This window comes from Heterodontus francisci, chromosome 20 (genome assembly GCF_036365525.1).
Source record: "Heterodontus francisci isolate sHetFra1 chromosome 20, sHetFra1.hap1, whole genome shotgun sequence".
Lineage (NCBI taxonomy): Eukaryota > Metazoa > Chordata > Chondrichthyes > Heterodontiformes > Heterodontidae > Heterodontus > Heterodontus francisci.
Genome location: NC_090390.1, coordinates 29,198,734 through 29,224,862, shown reverse-complemented (window position 1 = coordinate 29,224,862; position 26,129 = coordinate 29,198,734). Strand labels below are relative to the sequence as shown.

General features: G+C 46.4%; 1 protein-coding gene across 1 annotated transcript in view; it reads right to left on the bottom strand.

The window, feature by feature from the left end:
* Nucleotides 1-26,129, bottom strand: part of pcdh15b (protocadherin-related 15b) — an 843,531-nt gene that overhangs the window by 469,948 nt on the left and 347,454 nt on the right. The window contains exons 14-15 of the mRNA XM_068053265.1: nt 16,676-16,810; nt 16,200-16,349 (exon numbers count right to left, since the gene is read on the bottom strand). Of these exons, the coding sequence (XP_067909366.1) occupies nt 16,200-16,349; nt 16,676-16,810 (285 nt within the window). The remainder of the gene's footprint in view (nt 1-16,199; nt 16,350-16,675; nt 16,811-26,129) is intronic.

Genomic DNA, 26,129 nt, shown 5'->3' with positions numbered 1-26,129 from the left:
GGACAGCAAGGGGGATGTACCATCACAGATGGTGAGACAGGAGTGGAGACACAAGAGACTGAGCAGCCACATGGATGGGCACAAGACAGTATCTGGCGAACATGAAGCATAGGTCACATGGAGCTCCAAACTAAGTGTTGTCTGAAGGGAGTGATGGAATACATACTATCATCTAATTAATCCTCTCTCTCACACAGGGAACATGCAAGAGTTGACAACTCCAGAGACTGGGGAACAACTGTCCCTCTCTGAGATGGAGGAGGCAGCCTCAGAGGATGCACAGTCACATTTTTCCCCCGCACTCTTCACCAACGCAGATACACCCAACTTGGTGGGTATCTGTTCATGAGTAGATCTGGAATCACAATCTGGCGAGCTACCACACATGCGCCCGAGCAGCTGATGGAGGCTGTGACAGCTGAAGCCAACAACATTTGGAGGACTGTGGGAAACCAGGGCGATGCTAAACCTCAGGCTGATGACATGGCTCTGGAGTCATCAGCAAGCACAAGGTGAGGGAACATCTGGCAGAGCTTCCAGAGGCTATGCATACCCTGGCACGGATGAGACATTCAGGCTATGTGTGTCGCCATGTCTCTGGTGTGTGCGCGGTTGGTTTCCTCCATCGAGCGACTGGCGACCCTCATGGAGAGCCATATCCAGCAAACAATTCAGTGGATGCCAGAGATGCACATGGACCTGCATGCCATCCCCAACTCTGTGAGCTTTGTGTAGCAATGGCTGGGCAAGAGGTGAAGGTGAGGCATCTGGACTCACCGCCAGGTTCTTGCACTCCACAGTTGAGCAGGGAGGTACAGATGTGCCTTGAAAGGGCAGAGCAGCAGCTGCCTGATGCATCTGGGGACTCCTCTCAGGGTGTTCCTGGCATAGGCAGTGGCCCCTTGGCCCCTCTACCTTGCTTAGAGTGATGACACTTGTTCAGGAGGCTTTCAGTATGCTGGGATCATCCAGGCCTCAGGCAGCCAGAGGATGATGGCCAAGGTCATCTGAAGCCAGGGGGCAACATGGTCAGCAGCCTGCCTCTGCCTCAGCTGACAACGCGGGGGACCACCACATAGAAGCACACAAAGAGATTTAAGAACACCAAGCTGCACTCAGGGTTCATGGGTGAATATTTTTTTGAAGCATGCCACCTAGCAATTTTTTTGTTTGCCAATAGATGTGTGATGTGGTAAGGCATGAGGTTTCCTTGCAACTCTTGTGGGCCACTGGGACTTGGCTCCATCAAAGGGTGTGATGCGTGTGACCACACTGCGTGAGACTGATGCATTCCCAATGCCACAGTGTAATGTCTTACTAGGTGCAGGTAAATGGCAAGATTAATGGAGGAAGTAGCAACAGGGTTGCAGAGTGCTGAAGTTTTATTAAATTGCATGAATCTGTCATTAAGGATCATGTCGACCATGCCTGTACTAACCCATCCTGAGCCTCCCTTGCTCGTATCTCATGGCGCCTTGCCTGTGGTCCCTGGGGTTCTTCAACATCCTGGGGCTGGTCATCATCTTCCTCTATCTCCCCACTGTCAAAGAAGGCATCGCACTCCACAATATCCTCATTGTTTAATTGCTCTCCCCTCTGTAGCAACAGGTTGTGCAGTGCACAGCACAACACCACGATGTTTGCTGGAGACCCTTGCTGGAGCATTCTGAAGGGCTCCACCAGCTTTATCTAGGCATCAGAACCACATCTTCAAAAGCCCTATGCCTGCTCGATAGTTGCTCAAGTTGTGCCGTGGCAGGTGTTGTGCCCCTCCTTTGTAGCATTGCTAGGGTTCCTCACAGGCATCAGTAGTCATGTCTTCAATGGGTAGCCCTTGTCACCTAGTATCCATCCTTGAAGGCACACGGGGGGTCTGAGTAGGTCTGAATGGGACAGCATTAGTATGTAGGCGTCATGGATGCTTTCTGGGAAACGTGCACACACCTGCAGGAAGCACTTGCGGTGGTCGCAGACCAGTTGTACATTGAGTGAGTGGAAGCTCTTCCTGCTAATGAAGGCTGCTCCTTGGTCCATGGCAGCCTTGATTTTTTATCCTGCCCTTGGAGACAGGAATGGAGGCGCGGAGAACAAACAAAACAGCAAGGGCTGCTGTTCCTGACATTTCCCAGTTCTTATGCCATTTAATCCAATTAAATGTCTCTTCCCGCCTCTACTCCAATTTCATGGAGGATGGAGGGGCCCACTGCTGCCAGGTAAAGTCTGGCAGCCTCCTAGCAGAGTCGTGGGGTGTACTTTTAGGGGCAATCTATGGCCCCCGAAACAGATATCCCCCCCAGTGGTGATGGTTGCCAACCCCCTCCAGTGAACCCCACCCCACCGACACCCCATCGTCAGGCCTGCCTGAATGGCCCAGGTGACCCCAACTCCAGTTACCTGGCCCAGGGTCTCTGACATCCTTGGTACTGCAGGGCCTCCTACAGAACCAATAACGGGCACCGTTCCTGGTGGTGCTGTCAGTACTGCTGAGCTGCCGAAAGCTGATTGGCCGGCAGCTCTGGAGGCAGGAGCTCATCCCTTAAAGGAATGGCATCCCCAACAGCAGGCAGTTAATTGGCTGTTCCCCATTAAATAGCAATGGGGGTCTGATGCAAGGCTGAGGTTGGGTCTCCACCACTTTCCAGCCTGCCGCTGGGACCCCCGTTGCCTGAATAAAATCTGGCCTTTATATTCCAGTCCTCTAGATATAAAGACTGGCATTCTATTAGCCTTTTTGATTATTTCTGTACCTGTTCATGACATTTTAATGATCGATATACTTGGACCCCCAAGTCTCTTTGGACTTGCACTGTTTCTAGCTTTTCACCATTTAGAAAGTACACTGTTCTATTTTAGGTCCAAAATGGATGACTACATATTTACCTACATTGAAATCCATTTGCCACATTTTTGCCCATTCATTAACCTATCAATATCTCTTTGCAATTTTACACTTCCATCTACAGTGCTTACAATACCACCTATCTTTTTGTCATCAGCAAATTTGGAATCGCGGCTTTCGATCCGATCATTTAAGTCGTTAATGCATAGAATCAATATTTGAGTCCTCAGTGCAGGTTTTTGTGGGATATCTCTAGTCACATTCTGCCAATTAGGGTACCTGCTTATCCCTCTTCTCGGGACTGGATTTTTGGCCCCTGCCAGAGCTAGAATCAGAGGCAGGGTCAGGGAACTAAAAATATCCCCGTCCATTAGCGTGCCAGTTTCCTGGCTCCATCCCGCCTCCGGGCAATTTTTGCGGAGGTGGGGTGGGGGTCAGCAGGGCTACCCACCCCCACAAAGCGGGTGGCTGTCACGGCTTCACAGCCAATTAAAGGAGGCCGACTAGAATTTTTCAGTTGGCATCCAGGTTCCTGCAGGTGCCTGGAGGCAGTCTGCCAGCAGAAGACCAGGAGATCAGCATTCCAGGCAGATCCAGATGCCCTCCCTACCTACCTGGGCGCAGGAGCAGCTGCGGCTCATGTGGAGGGGTTCCTCCCACTACAGTGGTGGCCTGGCTCCAAAAGCCATTTTTTAAATTAGGTTTTAAAAAGTTGGAGAGAGGGTATCTCCATATTGATGTGTCCTCTTTTTTACTTACCTTCCATCACAGCCTGTTGCTTTTCTCAAGCTGAAAGGCCTCTGATTGTCCCTTCAGCTTTGAGAGCCCACTTACCATCTTTACTTGGACAGGGAGCCTGTCTCCATGCCAAACTAAGTGGGCCCCCCCTGTGAAAATCACAATGAGTGACTGTTTCCCCCAGAGGTGGGTTCTGCATCCAGAAACAGTCACGACCTCTGTTTCCTGCCCCCGAAGGGAGAATTCTGCTCTGTGTCTCCTTGTTCTCAGCCAAATTCATAACCAGGTCAATAATTTGCCTTTAATTCCACGAGATTCAACTTTATTTAACGGTCTCTTATGAGGAACTTTGTCAACTGCCTTCTGGAAGTCCCTATAAATAGCATCCATAGACATTCTCCTGTCCACTGCTTTAGTCACCTTATCAAAACAATCAATCAGATTCATCAGGCATGATCACCTTTTACAAATCTATGCTGGCTCTCTCTAATCAGCTGAAAAATTTCAAGGTGCTCAACCACCATATCCTGAAATATAGCCAATAGTAATTTCCAGAGAACAGATGGGGCAGGATGTCAGAAATGCTCCATCCATCAATATTGGCGACCACGCTCTGGAAGTGGTTCAAGAGTTCACCTACCTAGGCTCAACTATCACCAGTAACCTGTCTCTAGATGCAGAAATCAACAAGCGCATGGGTAAGGCTTCCACTGCTATGTCCAGACTGACAAGAGAGTGTGGGAAAATGGCGCACTGACACGGAACACAAAAGTCCGAGTGTATCAGGCCTGTGTCCTCAGTACCTTGCTCTACGGCAGCGAGGCCTGGACAACGTATGCCAGCCAAGAGCGACGTCTCAATTCATTCCATCTTCGCTGCCTTCGGAGAATACTTGGCATCAGGTGGCAGGACTATATCTCCAACACAGAAGTCCTTGAAGCGGCCAACACCCCCAGCTTATACACACTACTGAGTCAGCGGCGCTTGAGATGGCTTGGCCATGTGAGCCGCATGGAAGATGGCAGGATCCCCAAAGACACATTGTACAGCGAGCTCGCCACTGGTATCAGACCCACCGGCCGTCCATGTCTCCGTTATAAAGACGTCTGCAAACGTGACATGAAATCGTGTGACATTGATCACAAGTCGTGGGAGTCAGTTGCCAGCATTCGCCAGAGCTGGCGGGCAGCCATAAAGACAGGGCTAAATTGTGGCGAGTCGAAGAGACTTAGTAGTTGGCAGGAAAAAAGACAGAGGCGCAAGGGGAGAGCCAACTGTGCAACAGCCCCAACAAACAAATTTCTCTGCAGCACCTGTGGAAGAGCCTGTCACTCCAGAATTGGCCTTTATAGCCACTCCAGGCGCTGCTTCACAAACCACTGACCACCTCCAGGCGCGTATCCATTGTCTCTCGAGATAAGGAGGCCCAAAGAAGAGTAATTTCCAGAGAACAGATGTTAAACTAGCTGGTCTACAATTCCCTAGCTTCCCTATGTCACCTTTCTTAAATAATTTTCCAATCTAAATGAATGACTTCCAAATCAAGAGAAATTTAGAAGATTATAGTTAGGGCATCTGCGATGTTCTCACTACTTCCTTTAACACCCTGGGATGGTAACCATCTGATACTGAGGATTTGTCACTCTTTAGTGCCATTAATTTCTCTGATACTGTTATCTTGCTTATGTTAATTTTGTTGAGTTCCTGTCCCAATTCAATAATAGTTTCCTCAGGATATCTGGCATGCTGACCTCTTCCTCTATTGTAAATACTGATGTAAAGTAATTATTCAGTGTGTTCACCATTTCCTTATTTTCTTTGACATCAACGACATTATCAGTTTTCAAGGGGGCAACATTGCTTCTGACCATGCTCGTTTTCCTCACGTAATTGTAAAAATTGTCTATGTTGATTTTGACATCCCTTGAAAGTTTATTTTTATACTCCCTTTTTTGTAGCTCTTACTATCAGCTTTGTTACCCATTCCTATTCTTTCTATCTTTCCCATTCACCAGAATCTGTGCAATTTTTGAATTTTTGTATGCTTTTTCTTTTACTTTTATGTTGTCTCATCTCTTTAGTTGTCCATGGCTGTCTTTTTTGGTAAGTAGAGCTCTTGCTCCTTATGGGTACAAACCGTTTCTGTATCACATTAAACTATTTTTTGAACACCTTCCACTGATCTTCTGCCATTTTGCCCATTAACAAACTTGCCCAGTTTACTGTGAACAATCTCTGTCAATCCCATTGAAGTCAGCCTTACCTAAATATAGAATCTCATTAGCTGTTTCATGTTTCTCCCTTTCAAACACTACATTGAACTCAATCATATTATGATTGCTATTAGATAAATGTTCATGCACCATTAGGCTGTTAAATAAATCTGGCTCATTACTTATTATTCATTAATAAATCTAATATGGTGTTTCCCCTTGTTGGTTCTGGGACATATTTGCAGTGAAAAAATCCTGGACATACTCAGGCAATTCACTATCTTTCTGACATTTGCTAATGATCTTATTCCAATCTACATGAAAGTTAAAATCCCCCATTAAAACAACTCTGCCTTTCCTAAGCTCAGCATTTATATGAGCTATCACTTCACACCTGCTACCAGGAAGCCTATACACAACTCCCATTACAGTCTTAAATACTTTTCTATTTCTTAATTCTACCCACTGCCCACTTATCTCTCTTATATCCTCTCATCATTGAAGTGATTTCATCCTTAATCATTAATGCTATTTCCCCCACCTCCTCTCCTACCATTTTCTTTATCTTTCCTGTAGATCTTATAACCTGGTATATTCAGTTCCCAGTCTTGACTGTCTTGCAGCCATGTCTCAGTAAAGGCTACCATGTCATACTTTCCAAGTTGAATTTACGTCTGTAATTCATTTAATTTGTTCCTTTTTCTTCTGTGTTTGTAAGCAGTGCTTATTTGGGCCACATACCCTCGCCTGTGATTCTGCTTTAGTGTTTTACTCACACATTTCCTATTTCTCTCTCCTGATTTAATTACATCTTTTAATTTTCCCTAAAGCACAATTTCTGATGGTTACTCTCTCTTCCCTCTTTTTTTGTTTTCAAACTATCATCTATACTACCTTTTTCACCTGAGCACCCCACACCCAGCCCCCACCCACTCCATCTACTAGTTTAAAGTCCTTATGACCTCCCTATCTATCCTTTCCAGTAAGTCCCAGCCAATTACATGTGGAGCTCATCCGAATGGTAAAGTTCCTTCTTGTCCCAATTCCAGTGCCACTCATCAATGAAATAGAACTCCACTTTCCCACACCACTCCTTTTGCCACGTGCTCACCTCCCTGATCTACTTGGCCTTACATCAATTGTACATGGTTTGGGTAACAATCCAGAGATTATAACCCTTGAGGCCCTGTCCTTTAATTTAGTTCTGAGTTCCTGGTACTCCTTAAACAGGTTTTTTGCCTACTCCTTCCTATGCTGTTCACCTAACCTGGACAACAATGACCGGGTCTTCCACCTCTGCCTCCAATATCCTTTCATGCTGGTTCGAGATGTCTCTCACACTGGCACCAGGGAGGTAACAAACTATGTGGGATTCTTGATCCTACTTATAAAGGATGTTATCTTTCCCCTAATTATTGAATCCCCTACAGTTACCACAATAGGCTTCTCCTTCTTCTTTTCCCTCTCCCCTTTTGGACAGCTTCCTGTTCCAAGGTGTCATCATCAACATTCTGGCTGTCCTTCTGACAGTCTTTATTCTTATTCTCACAGGTAGCAAGTACATTGTACCCGTTGGATAGGGTCAGTTTCTGTGGCTCCTCATTATCTCACCTAGGTTTCCCTTACTCAGCACACTATCAGTTACACCAACCCCATTTTGAACCTGTACCTCTTTATGAGGTGTGACTGAAGCCTGGAGCAGACTGCCCAGGTATTGCTCTCCCTCCCTTATGTGTCGAATGTCTCCAACCCAGAATCCAGCTCAATGATTCTGAGCTGGGGAGATTCAAGGTGGACACATCGACTGCAGATATGTTCGCTTGGGACAGTCTCCCAGTCCACAAACTCCCACATACCGTAGTCGAGACACACAATCTGCTCTGCCATATGTTAGGGCTGATTTTTATGGGAATGATGTAGATGGAAATGGAGGCATGGGGAGATGTAAAATTGGGATGAGACACGTCGGACAGGAAGTCTGTCGTCGTGATGTCCCATCTCGATTTAATCAATGGCGGCAAAGATGGATGGCACAGTTCCGATGGCGACAGGGCGGACAGGTAAGTTAGATACTTAGGAGGACAATTGAAAGTGATTTAATGGTTGGGACTGCATTTTATAAATGGCGCACGAGTTTCACGGGGCTTTAGAGGCTAGCCTCCTTCAAGGAGGCAAAATGGAGGCAGGACAGAATGGCTGCCTGCAAGGAGAGGCCATCAAAAGGGAAAGCATCGAGAGCCTGGCAGGGTGACAAAGGAAGGGCAACATGCATTGCATGAGGAGTGGGGGGAAGGTTGGGTGAGTTGTGCGAGGGCCATTGCAGGGAGGCAGCAGGTAAGTAACACATGGGCAAAGCTCACATGTGGGGGCAAGAAGGTGGAACCACTGGCAGGCAAGGACTTTTATTCAAGGAGAGGCCACCTATCATGGCCTTATTCATCCAGGCCCCGGGGACCCCTTGAATACAAGGGGCAGCAGAACAGGAAGGAGGGCTAGGCACCTGCAGCAGCATCTCAACGGCCTGTGAGCACACAGGAGGGTCAGCAGTGACCTCCAGATGGTGGGGGACAGTGCAGAAGGAAGTACCCACCAGACAGAGTCAACAGATAGAGGCTAACCTACCTGAGGATGTCTGAGAGGCAGTGCCAAATAAGACTCTGCCTCTCCAGGGAGGCTGTCACAGACCTATGCGCTTTGACACAGGATGAGCTGTGTCCCAGGGAATCCAGTGTCAACTGAAGGTCATCGTGGAAATGAACGTCTATGCCTCAGGATCATTCCAGGGATCTACTAGTGACATGTGTGGGATCTCAGTGAGCTGCCCATCAGTGCTTCAAGGAGGTCACCAATGCCCTTTTTAGGAGGAAGACCGGTGACTATGTACGCTTCCGCAGGGATCCAAACACTCAGGCTGAGAGGACCACTGGGTTCAGGGACATTACTGGATTCCCCCAGGTGCAGCATATCTTCAACTGCACGCATGTGGCCATCAAGGCTCCTGAACACCAGCCCGTAGACTTCATCAACAGGAAGGGCTTCCACTCCCTCAATGTACAATTGGTCTGTGACCACTGTAAATGGATTCTGCAGGTCTGTGCACGTTTCCCAAAAGTAATCACAATGCTTATCTTTTGAGGCAGTCCTAGGTGCCAGAGCTCGTCCGGCCTCTCCCCCACCTTCAGGGTTGGATCCTGATGAAGATGAGATTCAGGTGCATGGATCGGTCTGGTGGAGCCCTTCATTCTTCCGCAGCGAGGGTTTCAAATATTAGCATGGTCTGCTGTGCACTGCACAACCTGGCCTTGCAGATGGGGGAGCCAATGAGCAATGAGGAAAGCATTGTCCTTCTCGGACAATGACGACGTGGAGAGGGAGGATGGGCAAGCCACACCAGATGAAGGACCCGAGGGACAACACGAGAGTGGCCATTAGATACGTGCAAAGGAGGCTCGCGATGCCCTTATACATTTGCATTGCCTTTCATCCTTACTGCCAGTTGTAGCTTGATCAATACAAACTTAATCAGCCATGTTTTCGCCTTCCTTCCTTCAGGATGCACTTGCTCATTGACTATTCGTACAGTGCAGAGCTGGCCAGGCTCTAGTGCTAATCCCTTGCAGCATATGGTTTCACCTCCAGCCTCTTCACAGAGGCTGGGTTACAGCGAAGGGCCAAAGGCTTGACAGAAGAGAAAGAGAGGTAGTCTATGCTTAAGAGAAACGAGTTATTTACATTCACAAAAGACTCTACCGTTTTCATGTGAAAGACACAATTACCTGTGATAACCCTGTGATTCTATGTGCACTTCTTTATTCTCTTACGTGAACTCCCACGAGCTGTCTGCCTGTGCAGTCAGTTGAGGTGGAGGCAGGCTGCTGATCTTGCAGCTCCTTGGCTGGGGTGACCTTGGCAACCGTCCTCTGGATGCCATAGGCCTGGAGGGACCCAACATGCTCAGGGCCTCCTGCACAGAAATAGGACCACCCTCTGTCGGCAGGGCTGAAGGAAGATCTGGCAACACTGTCAGAGGGGCAAAGGACCAGCTGCCCACGCCAAGAGCACCCTGACAGGAGCCCGCAGCTGCGGGAGGCAGCCACTCCTCCTCCCTAGCAAGGCAGACGTCTGCCTCCCTGCTGATCTGAGAGTGCAGAGGACCTGGTGGTGACTCCAGGTCGCCTGTCCCCCTCTTGTCTTTCAATTGCTGCCTTGCGCCCATGGTCAAGACGAGGGTATGCAGGTATGCATGAATGTCCTGCAGACAAGTGAGTGCTCTGCTGGATGTGGCTGTCCATCAGAGCCGCCAATCTCACAAAGAAGGATGCCACTTGTGCATCAGTCAGAGACAATGCTGAGCTCAAGGCCTGGGTGGTCTCCTCCATCGTCCATGCATTGTCTCTGCCAGATGTTGCCTGACCTCTCTCCGCTGCAACATTTCCCATGATGCTGCCGACACCAGAGGAACATCATGAGCCTGGGACTCAGCATGGGCCTGGTCTCCCAAAGTCCTCCAACTGTCAGAGGCCTGGGCTGTCACAAACTCCATCAGCTGCTCGGGCACATGTTTAATGTGCTCACCAGGTTGTGTGCCCAGATCTAAACTCGAGCGCAAACCCACCGACATGTATCTGCGCTGGTAGAGGATGCCGGAATGTGAGGTGAAGATGGACCCTCTGAGGCTCCTTCCTCCCCCTCAGAGGTGATAGGCACCCCCATGGTCTCTGAGGCTGTCAGATTTTGCACCACTTGACCTGCATGAGGGAGCAGAGACATGTAAGGGTCAAGGGCCTCCCTTCCTGCCATAGCATACACTCCTACGCTGCAAACCCCTGTGTGCACCGGATGCCGGATGAGCAGCATGGCTCCTTCACTGCAGATGCAGCCTTATGCTCCATGGCGACCTTACTGACTATCTTGGGAAGGTGCCCGCTTCTCCATCCACGATGCTCCAGCCGTCCTGCGGTCAAGCCAGCTCCAAAGCCTCCTCCTCCATCGGGCTTAGTACATGGAGAATGGACAGCCCCTCCACCGGTCTTGGCCCACTGTCTCCGATTGTGTGCTATCTTCTCCTGCAAACAGAGGGAAGGAAGCTGTTGGTCACCCAGTGAGAACAATCCCAAGACACAGACTGGTGGCAATCCAGCTGCCACTAATGGAGGCACGCAGATGCCTCCATTATCTGGGGAGTTGATCCCTCTCCTCCAACACACCATCCTGCTTCACCAGAGGCGAGGCCCAAGAGGATGAAGGCATTAAAAGGTACTCAGTTTTGCAGCCCGGATGAGATCACTGAGCTGCTTGCGGCACTGGATCCATGTCCGTGGCGTAGCCCGATGGCTGCTGACCTCCTCTGATGTGCTCCCTCTCTCTCGCAGCCTGCAGGAGCACCTGGACGGAGGCATCAGGGAAGCGTGTGGCCACTCAAGCTCTCCTCTGATCTATCTCTATGTGAACTCAACCACTTCCTCCTTTCCCAGGCCTTCACAATGCAAAGATCGATGCAGAGCTTGGCAGCCCTTTAAAAATGGCACCTGCACCAGCCAAGGCATCACCTGATGTCGCACTCTCCAACTCCGGGGTTGACTCTGAACATTCAATGAAATGGGTATTACAGCTCATTAAGCTTAGATGGCTGGCTGCCACTGAATCGTGTACAGCCGGCCGCTCCTGGTCTCAATGACGGGACCATCATCTTAAACATAAATTTCAGCTTTTAGTTTGTTGTGAGTTTTTTTTTATTTTTCTACACGCTTATTTTCACTAAGCATTGAACAAAAATTTTAAATACTTACTGACTCAAGCGTACACGAATCATTACCTGTACTGGAAGTAAAAAAAGCAAAAAGCAGCACCTCCTTCCCCCCTGCACAAAATTCCCACTTGCACCAAATTCGATTAACACTGCAGTCTTTTCACAGCAATTCTTCATTTGATTTGGTTTAAGTCGGTTTTGTACTTTATTATACCTTGATTCCATATGAATTTTCGAATAATTATTTGCTCATGTTACATGCATTTACTTTATTGAAAACATTTGTATGAATTTTGGACCTGGTCTAAACTATAACTGAAAATGGAACACTACAGTGTAGAATTTTAGTCCAAGATTATACTGCAAATCAATCACTGAAGTGAAGAATCACTGACTAATGAGTAATTGACAGAATCATAAACAAAACAAAGGCCAGGCACAATACTGCTTCTTAATTTTGAATTATAAACAAACAGAGCTGGGTGACAAATTAAGCATGAAGGCTAGTCAGCATTGACGAGGTGGAACCAATTCATAGCTCATAACAAGGTGGAAATTATCAATGATCAGCTTACTTAATAAAGCAAATTCATTATTATATGACATATTAGACAGAAGAGTGAAACAATACCAGACAAGTTGTCCTAGAAATTCGACCAGCACCTGTTTGTCAGGCATTAAATGGCCTCCTGTGCTGGGAAGAAAGAACATGCTCATTATGAGCTGAATATGTGGCACCTGGCATAGGCAAAAAAAAAGCATCCAGGGGCCACACCCCAGAGGTATTCACACCTTTGCTTACTCAAATACAACAACAAGTTGTTGTTCATGATGATGATGGTGATGGTAAAATAAGGGGCCAAACGTCTGTTTGAAGCTCCCTCTGGAATGTTGGGTTGCTCTGAATGAAGCCGGCACCATGTGACCCAACAGGTGGTCCTTTAAGGAACTACTATAGGCTGCAATCAACAAGGTTAGTGTTTAAAATATTCTTACCTGAATGTGGAGCTGCGAGGATTCCTCCAGACCCCATATTAAAGCCATATGGGCTGCTGCTGGCCACCATGACCTCAAACCTACAACTCACACGATTATCTCCGATAACCACCCCACCCACCACCCCCCCTCACCCCACTACCAACCAACATTGTCGATCCTGGCCTATACTACTGCCCCTCCCGCAGCTCACCAGCTCAATGAATGAGGCCCAAGGGCCAATATCATGCGCAGCTCTATTCAGGAGAAGAGATTATTCCCTGTGCATCTGTATGCTAGGCTTTTTGAGGTTTTTTTAAAAGCACAGAAGAAAAATATGTGGTAAAGCTCAACAGCAGTAAACATCAGCATGATTTGTATTTACATCTGATGGCAAAGGCAAGTGAAGAAATTGATCTGGCAGTAAATGGCAATAAACTGTAGTTGATGGTAGACTTATCCTTTGAAATGCATAAATCCAAATCACATCCTTCTCTGCTAAACAACCCAATAAACTGGAAGGATTGTTCCTCTATGCTTCCTGACCCTGAAAGGAAGATCAAGAGTTGATAAATATCTTCACGAGGAGGATCTCCACATCTTAGCCTTGTACACCAAGGGACTGGTAATCCAGTGGCAGCAGGACCATTGCTCTTTCGCTAAAGCAACATAAGCTGAACTCACAGTACATCCACTCCATTGCATAATATTGCAGAACTCCGGTTCATAGTACAAGAAGTAAGAAATATATTGTCAGGCATCAGCTCCTCACAAAGGGCTCCTGCTCGCCTTATGCTCTGCTTTTATGGCATGGCTGTTTAGCAAGACAAAGACAACAAATGGCACCCTTCCAGGATGCACCTTTGGAAGTACTGGTACAATGTTTACTTCTAAAGAATAGTACAAGAGTAGCCTAAACAGAGGTAGCAGAAAGAGTGAATGGTGTCACACCTGAAGTCAGATTTTGGAAGCAGATGTGAAATGAATGTGCTGGTCTTCGAAATTTTGCTTAATTTTACAATGATGCCTCACAATGCATCTTATTGCTTTATTGTATGATTGATGGAGCATCGCAGAGAGAGAAAAGACAGCTTCACCCTTTTCAAAACAAAAACATTGTTACACAGATAATCCATCTAAACTCACTGAGCTTCCTCAATACTGGTTCAGGATTTTTCCAGTCTCTTGCAAATTGCCTCCATCTTTTGTTTCCCTTTCTTAGCTTCCTTTTGTTGCTTTTCATTTTGTTCACATCTTTTTTTCTTTGTTTCTTCGCAGGCATGAAGACGGAAAGAGAGGCCCTTGAAGGCCCAAATTGGAGATCAGAAAAAAAAATCATGAGCGGTGCCGAAGTCCCATTGCAGCTCAGTGGTGATGAGAGAGACACATAAAATTACAGGACTTAGGGCTAAATTTTTGGGCCCCCCCACTGGAAGCTTGAACGGAGGTGGGAGTGGTTCGAAAAATACGGCACAGGGAAGCGTGCCAAGTTCAAGGCGCCGGTCCAGGCACTGGCAATAATCAACAGGGTGGGGGGAGGCAGGACAGAAATCCCACTCTCTTCCCAATTGAGGCCAACTGAAGTAGTTAAAAAGCTCATTAAGAACTTGTTGAAGGGCGAGGGTGGAATATTTAAAGCAGTGCCTGGATTTCAGAAGCTGTCAGTTTCCGAACAGCTGAGGAGAAGCTGTCGCAGGGCATTACCCAGACTCTATAAGAGGGTCAGTGGGGTAAAGGGGGAGGGCACTCACCACTTGGGCATTAAATGGGGTTGTCACCCCCGCCCCCGGCATCATGGAGGCAGAAGTGCAAGGGGCGAGGCTGTCAATCACAATAGGATGGTCATCTGTCTAAATGGAAGGTTCCAGCTGGCAATGGGGCTATGATTGTCAGATTTTGGGTCCAGTGGCAATGAGGGGCAACACCCTCCACAGGAAGGGCAGAACCCCAGGCAATATGGAGGCACAGAAAGAGGGGCAGGAAGGCAAGGAAGACCATACCCTAATAGAGGATCTACCGCCAGAGTTACCTGGCAATGACAGATACCCAGTGCTTCAGGAGACTGTGACTCTCCAGGCAGATGGTCACTGAGATCTGTGCTCTTGTCGCCGAAGACCTCGCACCTCGTAGCACTAGTCGCCATGCCCTGCCAGTGGCCAAAGTCACTGTAGCCTTGATCCTCTTTGCTCCTGGCTCCTTCCAAGGATCAGCTGCGGACCTAGGCAGCATCTCACAAACAGCTGTACAGCATTACATCTCGCTAGTCAATGATAGCCCCTTTGCCAGAACTGGACAGCATATTTACTTGACAATGGACACGGCCTCGCAGGGACAGAGAGCAGTGAGTTCTGCCTCCATCACTGGATACCCCAGGTGCAGATCATCATCATTTGCACCCATGTGACCTTCAAGGTACCCAGCGACTAGCCACTCAGATCCATCAACAGGAAGGGCTTCCATTCCCTCAACATTTAATTGTGATCTGCAACCACAACAAGAGTTTCCACCATGTGTGCGCTCGCTTTCCTGGAAGTTGCCATGACTCCTTCATCCTCTGCCAGTTCAGGCCACCTCAGATCTTCACTCTAACTCCAAAATGCATGGATGGATCTGAGGGAACAAGGGACATCCCTCGAAGGCATGGCTACACACCGTTCCACAGGAGTCCCATACAGAGGCATAGAGGCGACACAACCAATGCCATCTGCTCAGTAGGACAACCATTGAGCAGGCCATCAGGCTTCTGAAGATGCCATTCCGGTGCCTGGATCAGTCAGGTCGTGCTCTCCAATACCCTCCAGCAAGAGTTTTGGTCATTGTGGTGGTATGCTACATTCTCCATTACTTGGCCCTCCTAAGCGGTATGGACTTTGAGGACAATAAGGCCCTGAAAGGAGACAGCTCATAGGGGGATAAGCAAGAGCAGAAGGTGAGAGAGCAGCAGGTAGAGGAGGCAGAGGGAGATGACGCTGAACAGAGAGGTGTCCCTGCTGCATGACGAGGTGGCTTCCTCATGCCACCCTCTAGGAAGAGGACCTCCTTCCTCTCCCTCACAGCCTCCAGCATTAGATCCAGGTCGGCATCGATGAAGGGAGTGACTGTCCTGCCCCTTGTGCCAGGCCTCCGGCTCCACTGTGACACCTCACTTCCCTCTGATGAAGTGGAAAGCTTTGGCACAAACCGCAGATCTCTCCCTCAGGACAACCAGCAGCCTCAGTGATAGCTGCCATGGGACTTTACATGAGTCCCACACTGCACCTGACCCTCCTCCATTCCTGCCCCCACTGGCTCTAAGTGGACTGGAAAACCCACCTCCATACCAATTAAGGACTTCCCCATGCAAAATCAAATCAGTTTCCTGCTTCCCAGGTGAAAATTCAGCCCTTAAGGTGCAATCAGCTCAATGTGGACTAATTGTAGTCAGTACTGAGAAGGCAGAAATGCAGCCACTGTTGTAATTACCTCAGCAATTGAGCTGAAAAGTGTTAACTTTGAATATTTATATTGACATTGTCACCATGAATGTAGAACAAAGGATCAAAAAATAGTCAAGTAACAACCTGAAGAGAAAGAATGTATACACAAAATCCATTTGCTCAAAATAACCTTGAATTGATTTGAACAATGCCTGCATATTATATTAAATGAATTTCATTTTGCAAGAGAGCAGTTTTATATTGATTACCTGTATGACAGATTCTCCGGGTCTCATGTCAGTGTAAACATCCACTTTGTAGGAAATGTTTTGAAAAATTGGAGTGTTGTCATTTGCATCGATCACTAAGACATTGACAGTGACTGAAGTACTCTCTTGAACTCCATCAGAAGCAGTCATCTTCAAGAAACAAATAAAGGAATCCATTAATTGAGTATTCTAATGTTAGCCTGAAAGAAGTATTGAAAAGTGTTTTTTTTAAAGCAGCTGCCACTTCAAGTATATATATGTAGCATAGCACCAATTGCATTACAGTGGATCTTTTCAACATCAAAACCAATTTAGCTTTTGATTTAGATGCACCAAAAAATAAGAATTGACACCCAATCTTCATTGTCTATTTGGATTAACTGTCTGTCTGACCATTTAAATCATTTTCATTTCCTTTAAGGTTGCTTATTGTATGATATGATTTGTAGACAAAAGAAACATGCAATACATCTTACTGTAAAAGTGTAATTCTGCTGACGTTCCCGGTCAACTGGCTCACGTAAAGTCAGATAACGGGTTATTCCGAAAGGAGTTATGGTAAAAGCTGTGACGAAGTCATTCAGTGAAATCCGCAGCTTTGGGTCTTTTGTCTTTAGAAAAACAAAGCGTATGGGAATTAAAGTGAACATCAGAAATTTCATTTCTTTTAGAACATTTTATTCTCTTTGATTACTGATATTGGAATACAAAAGCATCAATTGTATAATCATTTGACGCAACTAGTTGTGTTGCATAATTTTGCACCTCTGGTTTGCTGTGCTATCTGACTTATTTTTTCCAGGTCTAATACATTAATGTGGTTGATGTACCTTGATACAGCTAACATAACAAGTTTCGGAAGGAAAGACTTGGATTTAAATATTTCAGCTGAGCAATTTCCATAAAAAGTATTCATTCACATTCCAAATGGTTTGTAAGTGACCAGTTATGAACTTCAGTAAACAATCGCTATGAACAGATTGATAAGGTTAAACAAACAGATTTAACACTAGTGAGCAGCCTCCTAGGTTTAGATAGTCAGTGGCCAAGGTACACAGACCCAGAATTTTCCAATGTTTTAGTTTAGTTTTAGTTTAGTTTAGAGATACAGCACTGAAACAGGCCCTTCGGCCCACCGAGTCTGTGCCGACCATCAACCACCCATTTATACTGATCCTACACTAATCCCATATTCCTACCACATCCCCACCTGTCCCTATATTTCCCTACTACCTACCTATAATAGGGGCAATTTATAATGGCCAATTTACCTACCAACCTGCAAGTCTTTTGGCTTGTGGGAGGAAACCGGAGCACCCGGAGGAAACCCACGCAGACACAGGGAGAACTTGCAAACTCCACACAGGCAGTACCCAGAATTGAACACGGGTCGCTGGAGCTGTGAGGCTGCAGTGCTAACCACTGCGCCACTGTGCTGCCCCATCAGTTTGGGCTGCGTCAATTGATACCACCAAAGACAACATAATTGAACATAGCACCACAGATTGGGAAAAAGGAAAATCATCCAGAGTTGTGACTCCTGATTGCTATTTATCACGGAAATGTGGATGCTTAGAAGTTGGGTAAAGACAGGATTTGGCTTGATTGTGAATGCTGATTTGTCAACTTGTCTCTCGAGATAAGGAGGCCCAAAAGAAGAAAGAAAGAACAGCAAGGCTCATATATGGATAATGATCAATTGAGCAAAGCAACAGAGGGCAGCCAGTGCCCATGGAACTGTCAAATAGATAATGCTATCAAGAAAAGACAGACGCTTTGAAATTGGCCAGCAGAAAAAAGCTTTAAAAATCTGTGTCTGATGAATATGTTGGAACTTTGCTTGTTTCACAGAAGTAGCATGAGTTATGCAACTATTATGCCAACCCAACCGCATGTCATCTCTTTAAAGTATCTGTATGTTCTTTATCCAGTAATTGCTCAGTCACAATACTGCTTCAGAACAAAGCTTGTAATGCATCAACTCCAATCTAAACAGCTCTTACAAACAAGTATTGTTACATTAAGAATTTACAAGGCAGGAATCTGTGCCTGAATAACTTTCCCTTTAACAAGCTGCTCATTAACTGGTTTGTACAACTGTGATAAGTTCTGCTTGAAAATTCTTTGAAAAGAGACCGGAATAATTATTTTGGAAGAAAAAGAATTGCATAACAAAATCAAAAAATTTGCTCTTTATAAATCAAACAAATTATTCATCCTGAATAAATGTTTAGAGCAAGCAAGACTGGGATTCAAATGTGCAATCTTCGGAAGGAGGTCAAGCACTCAAGCACTTTAGCAATCATAAACATCCTTCCAATTATCCATCTTTACACTTCTGCTGAAGATGCTATTTCACCTTAGGGAACAATTCCATGACCATTCACAACTGGTATTCAGTCAAGAGCCCAGTTCTTGTGTGTCAGCTTAAACAGTACCTGTCAACTGGGAACTCAATCATGGAAGGTGTAATGGGGCATCTGATTCTGTCTTCTTCTAATGTCTGCACATGTATACATGCTGTCACTAATTACAAATCTGTAGTAGAAAGCCTTTTTTTGCTTCTCCTTAACTAAGGCACCCCACGACCATTTATAATAACTTTACTACGGTTCAGGCCAGGATTAGCCAACTCAGCATTTAGCAGTGATCAAGCATGGGATCTACTTGATCTCGATGGACTGGTACCCATGTCATATATCAAATTCAGTCAGTCAATGTTTAAGGGAGCTCCAATGTTTCAAAGAAAATATTCCTGTCCTATGAAGTGAGTTCCATTTTTATTTTATATGACACAATCTCACAATTATTTCACTTGGAATAATTGTAGCAACCGTCATTATTGTTATTTGCAAATCCTTTAAAACTATATTGAACAAAACCCGCAAATTTAATAGGTTAAACAAAAAGATGGAAAATCACAGTAAAAATTACTCTGAGGGTATTTGGGAGCCAATGGGCTCCTACTTCCCAACGGGCACATTCCAGATACCCACCAATCCTACATGACCGGAAACTCTGGTTTCTGGCTTTCACCCAAGTGCTGGGGATGGGGATTGGGGCATGGAAGAAAGGGACACCACTCCAGAGAAATGTCTATTTTTAATCCTTCATGAGATATGAGCATTGCTGGCAAGAACAGCATTTATTGTCCATTCCTAATTACCCTTGAGAAGGTGATGGTCAACCACCTTCTTGAATCGTTGCAGTTGTGTGGTATAGGTACGTCCTGTTAGGGAGGGAGTTCTAGGATTTTGACCCAGCAATGATAAAGGAACAGCAGCATATTTTCAGGAAGCTGTGTGATTGTAGGTGGTGTTTCCTGTTGCCCTTGTTCTTTAGGGCAGTAGAGGCCACAGGTTTGGAAAATGCTGTAGGAAAGGCCTTGACAAATTGATGCACTGCATCTTACAGGTGGTACACACTGCAGCCACAGTGTGCCAGTTGTGGAGGGAGTGAATGCTTAAGGTGGTGCATGGGGTGACAATCATATGGGCTGCTTTGTTCTGGATGATGTCAAGCTTTTTGAGTGATGCTGGAGTTGCATTCATCCAGGCCAGTGGAGTGTATTCCATCACACTCCTGACTTGTGCCTTGTAGATAGTGGAAAGGTTTTGGGGAGTCAGGAATTACTTGCCACAGAATACCTAGCCTCTGATCTGCTCATGTAGCCCCAGTATTTATGTGGTTGGTCCAGTTGAGTTTCTGGCCAATGGTAACCCCCTAAGAATGTCTATGGTGGAGAATTCAGCAATGGTAATGCTGTTGATTGTCAAGGGAAGGTGTTTAACTTTTCTTTTGTTGGAGGTAGTCATTGCCTGGAACTTGTGTGGAACGAATGTTACTTGCCACTTATCTGAATTTTGTGCCAAGTTTGTATGTCTGTAGAATGTGGAGTGATAATTGGTGAATTTAATGGTACATTTGTGGTATAGAATCATAAGTCATAGAGTCATAACGGCACAGAAGGAGCCATTCAGCTCCTCAAGTTCATGCCGACTGTTTCAGCAGACTCCCTTGACTTATTCATTGGCCTGAATTCTGTCCAGGTTTTGCTGCATGCGAGCGCAAACTGCTTCATTATTTGAGGAGTTACAAATGGAACTGAACACTGAGCAATCATCAGCAAACATCCCCACTTCTAACCTTCTGATGGAGGGAAGGTCATTCATGAAGCAGCTGAAAATGGTTGAGTTTAGGACACTGTCCTGAGGAACTCCTGCAATGTCCTAGGACTGAGATGATTGGCCTCCAACAATCACAGCTATCTTCCTTTATGCATCTCTTTCAGCCCTCTAACAAGAGGGCCAATATTTGTTTTCTATACTCATCATTTTCAGGGATCCCCACTGAGATCCAGTTGCATCCTTCTAGAGATAGTGCACTTTATTCGGTTTGACTTAAAGTCTCCAAACTTATGCTGGGACCCATTTGGGCCAGAGAAGTGGGAAATCCCAGCGTAGTCAATTTCGAGCTCTGGTCTCATCCCACCTATGCAAGTTAGGTGCAACGTCCAGCAGGAAATCCCAGATTAAGCTGGGTTCTGGGCTGATTCCAAACTGTTCTGCTGGACTCCAGCCTAAGTTAATGGTGGGAATCTGCTGGAACAGCCAAGGATATTCGGACCGATCACTAAACACAGAACTGTTTATCTATTCACTCAACTGATAACTGGAATGAGTGGGGTTATCTTATGAAGAAAGGTTGCACAGGTTGAGTCTGTATCCATTGGAGTTCAGAAGAATGAGAGATGATCTTATTAAAACATATAAGATCCTGAGGGGACTTGACAGGGTGAATGCTAAAAGGATGTTTCCCATTGTGGGAGAGACCAGAACTAGGGGACACAGTTTCAAAATAAGGGGTCGCCCATTTAAGACAGAGATGAGGAGAATTTTTTTCTTTCAGAGGCTTGTGAGTCTGTGGAACTCTCTTTCCCAGAGAGCAGTGGAGGCAGGGTCATTGAATGTTTTTAAGGCTGAGATAGATACATTCTTGACTAATGAGGGAGTCGAAGGGTATCGGGGAAATGGCGGGGGGTGGGGGGATTAGGCGGGAAAGTGGAGCTGAGGCCACAATCTTCTTCTTCTTTGGCCTCCTTGTCTCGGGAGACAATGGGTATGCGCCTGGAGGTGGTCAGTAGTTTGTGGAGCAGCGCCTGGAGTGGCTATAAGGGCCAATTCGAGAGTGACAGGCTCTTCCACAGGTGCTGCAGAAAAATTTGATTGTCGGGGCTGTTACACAGTTGGCTTGCGCTTTTGTCTTTTTTCCTGCCAACTGCTAAGTCTCTTCGACTTGCCACACTTTAGCCCCGCCTTAATGACTGCCCGCCAGCTCTGGCGAATGCTGGCAACTGACTCCCACGACTTGTGATCAATGTCACAGGACTTCATGTCGCGTTTGCAGACGTCTTTGAAGCGGAGGCAAGGACGGTCGGTGGGTCTGATACCAGTGGCGAGCTCGCTGTACAATGTATCTTTGGGGATCCTGCCATCTTCCATGCGGCTCACATGGCCAAGCCATCTCAAGCGCCGCTGACTCAGTAGTGTGTATAAGCTGGGGATGTTGGCCGCCTCGAGGACTTCTGTGTTGGAGATACGGTCCTGCCACCTGATGCCAAGTATTCTCCGGAGGCAGCGAAGATGGAATGAATTGAGACGTCGCTCTTGGCTGACATACGTTGTCCAGGCCTCACTGCCATAGAGCAAGGTACTGAGGACACAGGCTTGATGCACTCAGACTTTTGTGTTCCGTGTCAGTGCGCCATTTTCCCTCACTCTCGTGGCCAGCAGTGGAAGCCTTTCCCATGCGCTTGTTGATTTCTGTATCTAGAGACAGGTTACTGGTGATAGTTGAGCCTAGGTAGGTGAACTCTTGAACCACTTCCAGAGCGTGGTCGCCAATATTGATGGATGGAGCATTTCTGACGTCCTGCCCCATGATGTTCGTTTTTTTGAGGCTGATGGTTAGGCCAAATTCATTGCAGGCAGCCGCAAACCTGTCGATGAGACTCTGCAGACACTCTTCAGTGTGAGATGTTAAAGCAGCATCGTCAGCAAAGAGGAGGCCACAATCAGATCAGCCATAATCTTATTAAATGGTGGAGCAGGCTCGAGGGGCCGAATGGCCTACTCCTGCTCCTAATTTGTATGTTCGTATACAACAAATCAAACAGTATTGTGTACTTCAATTATCAGTGCCCCGTTTTATTGCCTTAAATTTAAAAAATCAATTTTAAAGCAATTTTTAAATTGTCTCTTCAAATTCTCATGTAGTTCAAACTTTTGAAATTAATATATTTGAACAGATATGTAACATTAAATTCACCAATTATTTACTCCACACCCCTCAAACACTTGGCTTAAAATTTGAATTGGCAACACCCGTGGTTTGGCAGTTACAACCGCTGTTTGGTGTCCAAAATGGTATCAGTGGTACACACACACATTTGGAGTCTGTTGCACCAGAACTTATATAGGTGTGATGTTAGTGCAGGCGCTGTGAACAGCTGCCAGAAATATGCAAAGTAGGCAGATCATGACAGCAGTGCCATTTTGGAGCTCAACGCTCCAAGTAACACTTTTTCTTAACCTAGTACAGCTGAGCACATGTTCAGCAGCAGGAAGGACCCCCACCAGTGCTATTTAAAGGAATCATCAACTTCTTACAGGTTAGTTGCTGGTTGATATTTGTCAACAGTTGCTTCAATTCCATAACTGTTTGGTGCTTTCTATAGTTGTTTAAAGTTGCGAATGTCTTCAAGGCTTTTTCACAAACCAACTGCTCTCAAACATGGAGGCCAGTGACCAGTGGTGTGCCGCAGGGATCGGTGCTGGGCCCTCTGTTGTTCGTCATATATATTAATAACTTGGATGTGAATGTAAGGGGCATGATTAGTAAGTTTGCAGATGACACCAAAATTGGTGGTAAAGTGGACAGTGAAGAAGGTTGTCTAAGGTTACAACAGGATATAAGTCAACTGGGAAAGTGGGCAAGGGATTGGCAAATGGAATTTAATGCAGACAAGTGTAAAGTGATGCATTTTGGGAAGTTAAACCAGGGCAGGACATATACAGTGAATGGCAGTGCCCTGGGGAGTGTTCTTGAGCAGAGAGACCTTGGGGTGCAAGTACATAGTTCCCTAAAAGTGGCAACACAGGTAGACAGGGTGGTGAAGAAGGCGTATGGCATGCTTGCCTTCATCGGCCGAGGCATTGAGTACAAGAGTTGGGACGTCATGTTACAGTTGTACATAACGTTGGTTAGGCCGCATTTGGAGTGGTGTGTGCAGTTCTGGTTGCCGCACTACAGGAAAGATATGATTAAGCTGGAGAGGGTGTAGAAAAGATTCACAAGGATGTTGCCTGGTTTGGAGGGCTTGAGTTATAAAGAGAGATTGGATAGGCTGGGTCTGTTTTCCCTGGAGCGAAGGAAGCTGGGAGGGGACATGATAGAGGTATATAAAATTATGAGAGGCATAGATAGGGCAGATAGCCAGATTCTGTTTCCCATGGTAGGGGTGACTAAAACTAGAGGGCATAGATTTAAGGTGAGAGGGAGGAGGCTTAAAGGGGTAAATTTTTCACACAAAGAATAGTGGGTATCTGGAATGAGCTGCCTGAGGAGGTGGTGGAGGCAGGAACAGTAGTGAAATTTAAGAGGCATCTGGACAGGTACTTGAATGAGCAAGGCATGGAGGGATATGGAATTAATGCAGGCAGGTGGGATTAGTATAGATAGGCATTATGGTCGGCATGGACGCGGTGGGCCAAAGGGCCTGTTTCTATGCTGTATGATTCTATGACTCTATGGGTACACTAGTAGGCATTCCCCTTGGAATACAGCATGACAGGGAGAATGAGCAGAGGGAGGCAGAGCAGGACAAGTTACTGGAAGGAGGTGAAGGAGTAGGGGGATAAGGGCTATCAGCAGGAGGCCATATCTGCCCAGGGTGTTCAGGGAACAATTCTCCCACCTGAAGTTCAGCAAGGAACAATGTTTTAGATGTCTGTGCTTCAGTATGGATATCACTGAAATTTGCCACATGCTGCAGCTACAACCGCACCTCAGAGAAAGACGAGGGCTACATTGTTAGTGGCTGTGAAGGTGACCATGAATGCATCTGCTCCTTCTAGGCTGGAGTTGGTGATATTCACAACATCTCACAGTTTGTCATCCACTATTGTATGATGGAGGTCACAGTGGCTCTCTATTCATTGTGAACCAAATACACTTCATTCTCTTCTTTTCCCCAGAGATAATGAGGTGAAGTGAGCACATGGCTTCACTAGAATCGAAGGTTTCCCATGGTACAGGGCTCCATTGACTGCACACACATCGCTTTGCATGTGCCGCATACCAACTCTGGCTTATAGCGCAACCGAAAACGATTCCATTCCCTCAATGTCCAGCTAGTGTGAAACAATACAAAGAGTCTCATGCAGGTCAATGCTCGGATTCCTGGCAGCAGTCAGAACACCTCATCAGCCTTGTCTCAATCATCAGCAAAGTGATGGAAGGTGTCATCGTCAGTGCTATCAAGCAGAACTTACTCACCAATTACCCCCTGCTCATCGAAGATCAGTTTGGGTTCTGCCACAACCATTCATCTCCAGACGTAAATTGAGCATTGGTCCAAACATGGACAAAAGAGCTGAATTCCAGAATTGAGGTGAAATGAGTTCACTTGACATCAAGGCAACATCTGAGTGCAGCATCAAGGAGTCCTGATAAGATTGAAGTCAATGGGAATCGGGGGGGAAAACTCTGCACTGGCTGGAGTCATACCAAGCACAAGGAAAAATGATTCTGGTTTCCCCAGGACATCACTGCAGGAGTTCCTCAGGGCAGTATCCTAGGCCCAACCATCTTTAGCTGCTTCATCATTGACCATCCCTCCATCAGAAGGTCAGAAGTGAGGATGTTCACTGATGATTGCACAATGTTCAGCACCATTCGCAACTCCTCAGACAATAAAGTAGTCCGTGCTCGCAATCAGCAAGACCTGGACAGCATTCAGACTTAAGCTGATAAATGAAAAGCAACATCTGCACCACACAAGATCCAGGCAATGTTCAACTCCAACAAGAGAGTTCCCTTGACGATCAACAGCATTACCATTGCTGAATCCCCCACCATCAACATTCTGGGGTTACCATAGATCAGAAGCTTAACTAGACCAACCACATATATACTGTGACTATAAGAACAGGCTGGGCATTCTACGACGAGTAACTCACCTTCTGACTCCCCAAAGTATTTTCACTATCTACAAGGCTCAATTCAGGAATGTGATGACATTTTCTAAACACATCTGGATGAGTGCAAGAACACTCAAGAAGCTCAATGCCATCCAGGACAAATGCGACCTTAAACATTCACTCCCTCCACCACTGGTGCACCATGGCTGCAGTGTGTACCATCTACAAGTTGCACTGCAGAAACTCGCCCATGTTTCTTCGACAGCACCTAAAAATGTGCGACCTCTACCACCTGCTCAGAGAAGGCCAGGCACATGGGAACACCACAACCTCCAAGTTTCCCTCCAAGTCACACACCATCCTGACCTGGGGATATATATTGCAGTTCGTTTATCGTCGTTGGGTCAAAATTTTGAAACTCCATCCCTAATAGCGCTGTGGGAGTAGCTTTTCCACACAGACTGCAGCGGTTCAAGAAGGTGGCTCATCACCACCTTCTCAAGGATAATTAGGGATTGCCAATAAATGCTGGTCTTGCCAGTGATGCCATCGTCCCATGAATGAATAAAACAATTGTCACAATGCCTTCATTCTTCAGCAGTCCGTTGTGCCAGCTGCATTTGAGAGACCCAAGTGCGGCTACTGGGCAACAAGGACAATCCATTGACCACATCGCTGATGACTCCGGCGCGCAACCTAGCTACACATGCACAGCATGCATACGATAAAA